General features: G+C 41.3%; 1 protein-coding gene across 1 annotated transcript; it reads left to right on the top strand.

Annotated features, from left to right (window-relative positions):
• Nucleotides 1-2047: 2047 nt before the first annotated feature.
• Nucleotides 2048-11256, top strand: CX1H3orf49 (chromosome X1 C3orf49 homolog). Its single transcript, XM_038771700.1, has 5 exons — nucleotides 2048-2109; nucleotides 2704-3026; nucleotides 4792-4922; nucleotides 10346-10459; nucleotides 11026-11256. Exons 1-5 carry the CDS (start codon nucleotides 2048-2050, stop codon nucleotides 11221-11223), a joined length of 828 nt encoding a protein of 275 aa, XP_038627628.1. The 3' UTR covers nucleotides 11224-11256.
• Nucleotides 11257-11826: the final 570 nt, after the last annotated feature.

The following is an 11826-nucleotide window of genomic DNA, read 5'->3' as shown; positions in this document are numbered from 1 at the left end:
ATTTTTCTCCTTCTTCTCCTCCTTCCTCCCTCTTTTTCCTCCCTCCTGCCTCTTCCTTTTTCCCTTCTTCCCCTTCTTCCTTATTATTAACTGCAGCAGTCAGTAGTAGAGTGCGGCCATGGGCCAATGGGGAGTCTTACAGCAGTCTTGTTAGCATATAATTAACTGCCTATACTGCAAGCACAATGTGGGCACTTTGTGGACTCACTTATATGGGCCTAAGACATGATCCCTGTGTTCAAGGAACTCACCGCTTAAAAGAGAATACCAGAGAAAGCAAAAAATATGATAATACAGTTAGGTAAAAGTGGAAAAGCCAACCTTCCAGCAGTATATGCACAGCCTTATAAAGAGATAAATCGGGGCTGAGGCAATTGGAGTAGATGGCACACCTCATAATGATGGGGTGTGGGGGCAGGTGGTAATCTGGGAAAGCTTCACACAGGAAATAGGTTTTTAGGAGAGCTTTGAAGGAAGCCATACAAACGCTGGCCAGACTGAAAGAAATGGCTTTCAGCCACCCTGCAGAAATAGTTCTTTGCAATGTAAAGAATTAATGGCCAAAGAACGACTGTAGTCGGATTGAAAATGTGCCTGCTTCCATTTGTTCCATTAATGTGGGCTCGTGGTTTTCTTTTCAGTTCATCCTTGGTTTTGTCCTAAATGGTTTCAGCCCATTAGGCCAGAACTCTAGTCAAACTGAGGCATAGTTAATTTGCAAGGACTAAACATGTCTTCTGACTCTTTATTCTTCTTAGAAAGCATAGCTAATTCAAATTCTCAAAGAAGGTATTTCAGAACATTTTTAGTCTCAGTCAGTGGTATTTATTGAGTGCCTTTGTGCAGAGCACCGTGCTAAGCGCTTAGGACCGTTCTTCAGAAACAGATAACAAACCCCTGCTGTCAAGGGGCTTGGGGTTGATGGGACTTGGGGTGCTGAGAATGAATCAGAGAAGACTTTCAAATATTTTTCTCAGAAGTCGGGTAGAGTAGTGGATTCCATGGGCAAGTATCAGAAGATTTAGTGTGTATTTCAACACATTTTTATTAGAATGCTTTTCAAAATGCCGTCGCTGTGAAACACTACCAGAAAAAAGAGAGGTTTAAAGGCAGATGATAATAAAGCAAAGTCTCTGCTACCACCTAGTGATTATAGAACGCTGATGCAATATGTGTTCTCTAGTGAGACATTTTACTCTTCGAATTAGATTTGGACGCATTCTCTAATGAAGGGGAGTACCAAAAAGTTTAAGCTTAGTTAAAATCCTGTATCTTTCCTACCACAGGTGGCCTTCTGTTGAGGGGGCTTACAGGCAACTTTCAAAAGATGTAGCCTCAGCCTATGGGGAAGGGAGAGTAGAGTAGTATTTTCAACACTATAGATTAACAGGGGGAAAGACATGCACCAATCAATCGATTGGATTTATTGAACACTTATTGTGTGCACTGTACTAAGTGTTCTATCACCTATTTCCAGGCCTCTAGGACTTTCTCAGCTTTGAATAAGAACTACATCAAAAGATTAGGCTGGAATTAAGACTGGGGATTAGTGCTTCTATAAAAAAAATTTTCTCCTAAGAATGAAAAAAGTATGGGCATTTATTGCAGTACACTGAAAAATAATTTGTGCTGAAGTCACATGATTGTTGACTTAAATTGGAATAATTGAAAAAGGGTTGGCAAGGAAGTAACCACAGTTGATTTTCTTCTGGCAAAAAAATTTGAACACAAATTCAAGTAGACACTGTGGAATTTCTCACAGCTCTAACAAATGCATCATATGCCACCAAAAAGAATGGTAAACAGGTCAACTTTGTGAAATGATGCAAATAGCACTTGCAAGGTAATGAAGAGAAGATTCCATGAAATTCCTAAATGTTGTCTCAAGGAAAGGCTTAGGGATTTAAGGGCTTCAGTTCTTTCTGAAAGTCTGAAGCTACTAGAACACCCAGGAACCTAAATGGTGAATTTTAAAAACATATTGCTGCATAAACGCCACTATATTTTTCCACGTCTTTTAGGGTAATATATGGAAGAAAAATCTACTATGGGTGCTTTCAGGACACTAAAAGAAAAAAATGGCTTTCTCAAAAGGAGAGGAATTGAAAGGTAGGAACAAATTATTTTAGTTCTGGCATGGATTTCAAAAATCTTATGGAAGCATGAGATTCTTATTATATATATATCTTATGTTTGCTGTCTTTATACTCCAAAGGCTGGGTTTCTTGCATTTCATGCTCAAAAATGTAAGTTAGAGAAATGCATTCATGAAAGACATGAGAAAGTATCAGTGTTTTAATTCACCATTGAAAACTCCCATCCCCTTCTGTCAGAATTCCGATTTTGAACATTGCATTTATCTCTAGGTTCATGGTTATCTCCTTCCCCCAAATTTTAACTGGGAAAATGCAAATATAAAATGTGTTCAGGAGAGCTGGTGCATTTTTTTAAAAGTAACAGTTTAACTTATGTGGAAATATATTTTTCACATTTCAGTTTTTAATTAGGCAAATGTACACTCTTCATGAAGAATTAACGACAGGATAGTAGTACTACTGGAATAAACTATAAGACCAAGATGTTAAAATATGCAGTGCAAATGAAAAATGTGAATAGTCATGAGCTATCCTCTACAGTTATGGAGGCTGTTTTTATGGCCTTTGTAAGATTCTTTTTAATAATAAATCTTCCTTATTTATTCAGATGGCACAGGGCTGTGTCTACCAATTTAGTAAAACAAAATATTTTAGTTCCTAAAGAAGAATCATCGAGTGACAATGACCCAGAATTTAAAGAAGGCCAAGAGAAAAAGAAAAAGAATGTGGTGAAAAAGATGAAGTCTGCTTTGGGAAAAGTGCTGCCATTCTACCACAGAACGAAATTACTAAGCACCAGTTCTGTCACTCCCACAAGCCACAAAGCAACTATCTTTTCAAATACCCACAGTCTTCTTCCTCGCATCATCAAGGAGCTGCCTTCTCCCAAAGTGTTTGCCAAACCGAAAATACGAAAACTTTCCCAGAATGGTAATTGAATACACTGGGATTTTTCAGAAAAGGGTCACAACTTATCTCTCTGGGCTGGTTTGAAGACATTGTGACTGGAGGTAGGACAGAGCAGATGATCTCTCACGGTGCTTTCAGTCTTTTGATTCAATGAACTAACATGAGATAGTCTCTGGATTTGACTTTGAATATTAGTTCGAGTGGCTATAGATTTGTTCAAGTGGCTAACAAATAGTTAAATGGTTAGGCCAGTTGGTTAGCCACATGAGTTCTTATGAATTTTGGGAACTAAGGTAATGAAAACAGAATTAAAATCATACAATAATCAATAATGCCACTTACCTAGCATGAGTAAGTTAAGCCAGGCAAACTGGAAAGAATGCTGACCATTCATTTTGCTACCTATATATCATCTGGCAGGAAAGTGGGATGAGAAAAATGATCTCTCAGTTGCTATTTTGGTTGTATTTGGGAGTGCTTAGTACAATGCTTTGCACACAGTTAAGATCTCAATAAATATGATGGGTTGATTCAAGGCTGTGGTAATAACGCTAAACTTCTGACAATCACATTGATGTTTTGCATTTGCCATAAATTTCAAAGTGCTTGAGAAAACACAGAGCTAGGAACAAGTTCAGCGCTTATATGAAGAGAGTCTGGAAACAGGATCAGGCTAGAAGGCATTAGAAACAAATCCCCCCGTTTTTGTCCCCAGACGATTACCCTTTCAAACAAGCTAACTCTGCTGTCAAAAAAACAGTTACTACTAATAGTGTTTAGCTAACCAAGCACCTACCAATTACCGCATGTGGCCAGACAAGTAGATTTTTGTTGAAAGCAACAAAGGGAATGATACAAATTCTCTTGTGCCTGGGCATAAAGTTCCCACCACACAAGGAAAATGGCTACCATAGTTTTCTAAGTTGAACTCACAGACTTACTCATCCCAGGTCCCTGACAAGACCTGAGAATTTTCAGTCAGGGCAGAAAAGACCCAAAATGGCCTTCTGACCTATTAGCATTTTAAAGTCTGTCCTCTCTCCCAGGCTTCATCCCTGCTACAAGTGGAAAGAGCATGGGCCTGAGAGTCAGTGGACCTGGGTACTAATCCCAACCTTGCCTCTTGCCTTCTGTGTGACCTTGGGCAAGCCCCTTAGCTTCTCTGTGCTTCAGTTTCCTGATCTGTAAAGTGGTGATTAAATACCTATTCCTTCTCCTATTTGGATTATGAGCACCATGAGGCTGCCCTGATTTATCTTAATACAGTGCTTGGCATGTAGTAAGCACTTTACAGATACCACATTTATTATTAGCCCTGTCCCTTTTTTGCTTCCATGCTCAAAATGAAAAGCTGTTACCTCTGTGACCAGGACCCTGATTCCTGGGATGATGGGGCTCATAGAGGAAAAGGTTGGAATGGCAAATATGGACACAAAAACTTCACCTCAAGAGAAAGCCTTTTAAATTTGTTTCATTCAACACTACAACTTGTGTGGTAGTGTTTTTCATCCACCAGCTTGTTTAGTTCCTCTAGTTTTACAAGGCAGAATGAGCAGGGCCAGGTTTCCGAACTGTGCCTCAAAGAGAATAGCTGTGATTGGTAGAAATGTGATTGGTTTCTACAAAAGCTGCCTTAAAATGGTGACTAATGAAGTACATGGGAGAATATGGGAGGAGACAAAGATAGAGGGCGGCTTTGAAAAGAGATACCAAGGAACTACTAAGATTTCATAACTTGAATTCCTCATTCAGCCTTGTAATACTTATGAGCTTTTCTTTCTTAAAGCGACTATACAACTGGATGTTAATGTTGTAGAGGCAGAAACTGAAGAAATAACTGGAGAAAAGACGCTATTGCGAGCCAGACGAACAACAAAGCGTTTATCTGTGACATCTCTCCCTCCTGGACTCCAGAAGGTAGGTGGTTGGAAAATTGCTTTTGAAGGACTTACGCTTTAATTTGTGTCTCTGTGTGTGTAGGATGGGGGTGAAAGGGAGGAGGGGCAGGGGGAGGAAGATAGCAGTAGTATAACAATAATAGTATTTCTTAAGCAGCGTGGTTTAGTGGGAAGAGCACAGGCTTGGGAGTAAGAGGCCATGGGTTCTAATCCTGTTCCGCCACTTGTCAGCTGAGTTACTTTGGGCAAGCCACTTCACTTCTCTGTGCCTGTTACCTCATTTGTAAAATGGGGATTAATAATGATAATAATAATAATGGCATTTATTAAGCGCTTACTATGTGCAAAGCACTGTTCTAAGCGCTGGGGAGGTTACAAGGTGATCAGGTTGTCCCACCGGGAGGGTCTCACAGTCTTAATCCGCATTTTACAGGTGAGGTAAGTGAGGCACAGAGAAGTGAAGTGACTTGCCCAAAGTCACACAGCTGACAAGTGGCGGAGCTGGGATTTGAACCCATGACCTCTGACTCCAAAGCCCGGGCTCTTTCCACTGAGCCACGCTGATTAAGACTGTGAGCCCCATGTGGGACAACCTGATTACCTTGTATCTACCCCAGCACTTACAACAGTGCTTGGCATATAGTAAGTGTTTAACAAATACCACCATTATTAAGCCCAGGGAGAGAATACACAAGTGGGAATTAGACATGGTGAAGGGGAAAGAGAAAGGGTGGGAAAAGAAAGGAATGAAGAAGGACAGGGAGAGAACGAAGGATATTATAACAGCTTTGCAAATTTTTAAACTCTGAAAAGGTTGTACTACTTTGGAAGCCAAGTCAAAAACAATGTTTTCTAATTGGGTCACCTTTCAGTCTTCCCTTAAAGCAGGTGTCCAAACTTTTCTCTTTGAGAGCTAGGCTAAAAAAAAATTTCCTGTCAATAGCAGGCCACATGATGGCTTACTGTTGACACTGGATTAACATGAATACAATGGAGCAACTGCTCTGAAACCTGTATTTCTAGGGGCCCTTGGCAGGCAGTTACTCAGTTATCCCCAAGTGAACTGCATCTGTCGTGTCAGGCTCAGAGGCTCAAGAAAGTTCCTTTACTTTCCCTGTGCCAAATTCCAGCCTGGCGCTATCAAAGATGGGCCTTTCTAATTGGCTCCAAGTCAATTGAGAATCAGCATGGCCTAGAGGATAAAGCTCCAACCTGGGAGTCAGAGGACCTGGATTCTAATCCTGCCTCTGCCACTTTTGTACTGGGTGACTTTGGGCAAGTCGTTTAATTTCTCTATGCCTCGATTGCCTGATCTATAAAATGGGGATTAAGACTGTGAGCCCTATATGGGACATTGGCTGTTTACAACCTGATTATCTTGTATACTTGTTGTGGGATTTGTTAAAAACTTATTATGTGCCAGACACTGTACTAAGCACTGGGGTGGATTCAGGCAAAAACTCCTCACCCTCGGCTTCAAGGCTCTCCATCACCTCACCCCCTCCTACCTCACCTCCCTTCTCTCCTTTTACAGCCCAGCCCGCATCCTCTGCCCCTCTGCCACTAATCTCCTCACCGTGCCTCGTTCTCGCCTGTCCTGCCGTCGACCCCCGGCCCACGTCATCCCCTTGGCCTGGAATGCCCTCCCTCCGCACATCCGCCAAGCTAGCTCTCTTCCTCCCTTCAAGGCCCTACTGAGAGCTCACCTCCTCCAGGAGGCCTTCCCAGACTGAGGCCCCTCTCCCCCTCCCCATCCCCCCCGCCTTACCTCCTCCCCCTCCCCACAGCACCTGTATATATGTATATATATTTGTATGTATTTATTACTCTATTTGTACATATTTATTCTATTTATTTTATTTTGTTAATATGTTTTGTTCTCTGTCTCCCCCTTCTAGACTGTGAGCCCACTGTTGGGTAGGGATCGCCTCTATGTGTTGCCAACTTGTACTTCCCAAGCGCTTAGTACAGTGCTCTGCACACAGTAAGCGCTCAATAAATACGATTGAATGAATGAATACAAGGAAATAAGGTTGGACACAGTCCCTGCCCTGCATGAGGCTCACATTTTACAGATGAGATAACCAAGGCACAGAGAAGTGAAGTGATTTGCCCAACGCCGCATAGCAGCATGGCGTAGTGGAAAGCAGGTGGCTTGGGAGTCAGAGGTTGTGGGTTCTAATCCCAGCTCCGCCATTTGTCAGCTGTGTGAGTTTGGGCAAGTCACTTAACTTCTCTGTGCCTGTTACCTCCTCTGTAAAATGGGGATTAAGACTGTGAGCTGGACATGGGACAACCTGATCACTTTGCGTCTACCCCAGTGCTTAGAACAGTGCTTGGCACATAGTAAGTGCTTAACAAATACCATCACTATTGTTATTATTATTTTTTTAATGTTTAATGGCATTTATTAAGCACTATGTGCCAAGCACTGTTCTAAGCTCTGGGCAGGTTACAGGGTGATCAGGTTGTCCCACGGGGGGGGCTCACAGAATTAATCCCCATTTTACAGTTGAGGTAACTGAGGCCTAGAGAAGTTAAGTGACTTGTCCAAAGTCACACGGCTGACAATTGGCAGAGCCAGGATTTGAACCCATGACCTCTGACTCCAAAGCCCGTGCTCTTTCCAATTAGCCACGCTGCTTCTCTATTATAATTAAATGGTGGAGCCAGGATCTGCCCCAGTGCTTATTATAAGGCTTACATAGTGATTGCTTAACAGATGCTATTAAAACAATAGAATGGCCTAGTTTGGGCTCAGAAGCAGGTATGAATGAGGCAGATGTAAAGGAAACTCTGCAGCTCTAAGCCTTCTACTCTGGCCCTGCTCTAGCCAATTGGCACCTAAGTCTGGCCCCATTGACAGCATGTTGACTGGGGGAAGGCAGCAAAGGGAGGAGAGGGGTGATTAAAGAGTGGAATAATTTGTCAATATGGGAGTTCCACCCTTAAAACTACATCATTCTGTAATTTAATCCCACACCAAGCTTTGTTGCTCACCAAACCCAATGTTCAGCAGAGTCCATCTAAACAGGTGGAGGGCCAGATTTGGCCCTTAAGCCATAGTTTGGACAACAATACCTTAAAATTGGAAAGTCAGAGCTAAGTTTCTCAATGCAGTGGGGTCTACTTGAAAGTGGCTAGTTTACAGGTAAAATAACTGGCAAAAAAATATAGAATTGCCAGACCAGAAATGCATAAGTTTCTATGCATTACACCGATGTTCAATTTCACACATGTTGGAGGGTGGATTGCTGTATCTCATATATAGGAAATCTTTAGAATTAAGCCTTCTATTAGGAATTCAGCTATCAGAATGCACTGGTGTGGTGTAATTTTTTTTTCCTCTAGAGCCACCAGCTGGCTCCCTCAGTTATACCCACCTTCTGCATCACCCAAAAATCAGCCTTCGCTCCTTCCAAACAAAGCCTCCTAGCTGTCTCTTTGCTCTCTATACTCCTACCTCAAGACCTTGGGTTTACATCTTTCACTCTGTTTGGAATGCCGTCTTCCATCCGTTTCACCAAACCTCATCTCTCCCATCTGCAAGCCCCCTCTAAAGAGTTACCACCTCCATGTTCTCCCACTATCTCATCAGTTCCCTTAACACTCCTGTAGTTGTTTTTCTGCTATTGATCTATTAATTTGTCTTGTCTTTTCTCTTAGATCATGAGCCGCCCCTCCCTCCCAAAGGGACAACAACCATGGGTAGTCTCCCCCCAACCCTGTAGTCTCTCTCAGTGCTTAGTATCGTGCTCTGCACACAGCAAGCATTTAATAATAATAGTGATATTTAAGCACGTACTGTCAGGCATTGTACTAAGCGCTAGGGTGGATACAAACTGATCTGGTTGGACACAATCCCTGTCCCACATAGGGCTCAGTCTCAATCCCCATTTTACAGATGAGGGAACTGAGGCACAATACAGTGCCTGGCACATAAGCGCTTAACAAATATCACAGTTCTTATCAGCTATTCCCCAAGGGCCCAGTACAGTGCTCTGCACAGAATAAATGCTCAGTCCTGGCACTTTAAAAAAAAAATCAAATCCCACATATAAACAAAAAGCTGATGTACAGAGCTGAGATGTGATACATCTCAGGGTATCTACTATGACAGACCTATAATGTACTGCATTAGCTAATGATTAAACACAAAAGGGAAGAAAAGTGAATGTGTGATCACTGGACTTTATTGGTCAGAGGGCATGACTTTTGAATCATCTCCATTAGCAAGCAAGGACCCTTCATCCACAACACTTATTCAGTGCCTATTGTGGGCAATCACTATCCTGAGGGCTTAGCAACATACAGTAGAAGTAAAAGATTTGGTCTCTATCCTCGAGAAGTTTTCAAAACACCAAAAACAGACCAAGTTAATGGCTTGATAAGAACTGTGGCATTTAAGTGCTTTATTACGTGGCAAGCACACAACACAGGCAGATCAGACACAGTCACTGTCCTACATGGGGCTCAGTCTAAGGGGAGGGAAAACAAGTATTTTATCCCCATTCTACAGATGAGGAAACTGAGACACAGAGAAAGTTAAGTGATTTGCTCAAGGTCACACAGCAGGAAAGTAGCAGGGCTGGCAGTAGGTCCCAGGTTTCCTTACTCCCAGACCTGTCTTCTTTTCACTGGGTCACACTACTTTTCGGAAGAGCTAGTCAATGGAAACTACAGACACCTACTGTGCTTAGCAGCTGCAGAAACAATTTCCTAGGGTCTTCCTTTATGTTTGACTTTCATTCATTAGATCTTATTTTTTGAGCACTTACAGTGTGAACGGCACTGTATTAAGCACTTGGGAGACTACAATATAACAATAAACAGACAATCCCTGCTCACAAGCCTCAAGTCTAGAGGGTGACAGACATTAATATAAACTATAGATATGTACATAAGTACTGTGGTTCTGGGTGGGGGGATGAATAAAGGAAGCAAATCAGGGTGATGCAGAAGGGAGTGGGAGAGGAGGGAGGGTGTAGTCTTGGAAAGCTTCTTGGAGATGTGACTTCAATAAAGCACATCTCTAGACTAAGCTCATTGTAGGCAGGTTATGTCACTGTTTATTGTACTTTCCCAAGTGCTTAGTAAGGTGCTCTGCACACAGTAAGCACTCAATAAATACGATTGAATGAATGAAAGGCTTTGAAAGTGGGGGTAATTGTCAGATTTGAGAGCGAGGGCATTCCAGGCAAGAGGTGGAGGAGGGGTCAGCGGAGAGATAAACGAGATCGAGGTGCAGTGAGAAGGTTAGCATTAGAGGAGCGAAGTGTGTGGGCTGGGTTCTCTTGTTCCGGTGAATTCTTTCAGAGCCAGTTATTCCAATTTCTCTACACCCTTTGTGGTAATGTCCATAGTTTGTTTTTAGTGGAATAAGGAAAGGGTGTTCATTATTCATAATCAATAACAATTCTGGAAAAAGCTTTTTGTTCGCAGGTCTCATATTCATCGAAAAGACGACGACATTTTCCGTCCCTCAGAAGGAAGAAACATAATGTGGAAAACATTCTGTACAACTCAGATGTAACAATAGGAAAACTGCAAATGCAGGTAGTGTTGATCCATTCATTTTTCCAGTACAGCCTAGAATTGGAGGTGAAGAATACCAACGATAGAATTTTCTTAGACAATATGGCTTCAGAAAAAAAAGTAACATAAATAAGAACCTCATAGAAATAATTCCAAGAAATTGAATTCAAAATAAATTAATACCTGAATGTGGCTAAAGGATTGAAGATGACACCTGTCCATGTCAGACTCCCTCTAAGTTGTGAGTAAATATCTTTGAAAAAAATGGAATTGAAGAAAAGTACACCAAGACTTTTAAAAAAGGGATGAGGCATTTCCTTGTCCTGGTGGATTTCATTCATTCAATCGTATTTATTGAGTGCTTACTGTGTACAGAGCACTGTATTAAGTGCTTGGAAAGTACAATTTGGCAACAGAGACAGTTCCTACCCAACAACGGGCTCTTGTGTAACTCAAATTAGAAAAATACTCTAGGATTTCCAAACATTTCCCAGAATTACTGACTACTATAAACTGGGAAAAACAATGTACTTTTTCATTTTAATATTGCTTTTAAGTAATTATTTTCTTGATATCTTTTCATATAGGTGGGTGAGCTCATTGAGACAGTAACTGATAAATCCATGAAATTACTGGCACAAAGACACGCAGAACTCCAGCAATGTGAGTTTCTAGGTGATGAGATACTTCAGTCATCTAAGCAGTTCCAAAGGGTTTCCAAGAGAACCATGAGGAAGTATAAACTGAAAAATGCATGTTTTCCATGTCTCTGCTGCTGCTGTTGAGCCTATTTATAGATGACATAGATTGTAGACTGTAAGTGCCTTGTGGGCAGGGAACATATCTATCAATTCTATGGTATTGTAGCCTCCCAAGCCCTGAGTACACTGCTCTGAACAAAGTAAGTGCTCAGTAAATATTATTACTTGACTGATTCCCTGAATTAGGCCTCCTTGGGCCAGAAGAAACCTTTAAGAAACAGGTGGAATCCAAAAACACTTTTTTCTTCATTTTTCCAACTGGCAATCTAAAACATCTATTTTAGGCCGTTTCTATTGATTATTCTTTAATATAAACCGATGACAGAGGTTTATAATCACTTAGTTACAGTACTGTGGTTTTAACCCTAATTAGATTGGTGAGAATCATTTCTAACACTGCACAAGTTTCATTCATTTTTCAACACCAAGGAACGAGTAGGACTCGTAAAATCAATATTGGATCCCATAAGCAAAATGTGATTGACTTTATAATTAATGCATTACATTTTTCACATATTAGACAACAAAACAAAAATCTTATCATAGCTTTCCTTCAAATCTTTCCACAGTGCTAGGATTCACTCCATTTTGGAAGCTATTACCATATCGCATTAAAATGATTGACTA

This window comes from Tachyglossus aculeatus, chromosome X1, assembly GCF_015852505.1.
Source record: "Tachyglossus aculeatus isolate mTacAcu1 chromosome X1, mTacAcu1.pri, whole genome shotgun sequence".
Classification (NCBI taxonomy): domain Eukaryota; kingdom Metazoa; phylum Chordata; class Mammalia; order Monotremata; family Tachyglossidae; genus Tachyglossus; species Tachyglossus aculeatus.
This window is presented reverse-complemented; position numbering and strand designations above follow the sequence as displayed.

What these genes read in the sequence shown, in the direction of transcription:
- CX1H3orf49 (XM_038771700.1), top strand. Translation starts at nt 2,048, where the DNA reads ATGGGTGCTTTCAGGACACTAAAAGAAAAAAATGGCTTTCTCAAAAGG. An exon ending in AAAAGGAGAGGAATTGAAAG is followed by an intron (nt 2,110 to 2,703) that starts GTAGGAACAAAT and finishes TTATTTATTCAG; the next exon opens with ATGGCACAGGGCTGTGTCTA. An exon ending in TAGGAAAACTGCAAATGCAG is followed by an intron (nt 10,460 to 11,025) that starts GTAGTGTTGATC and finishes CTTTTCATATAG; the next exon opens with GTGGGTGAGCTCATTGAGAC.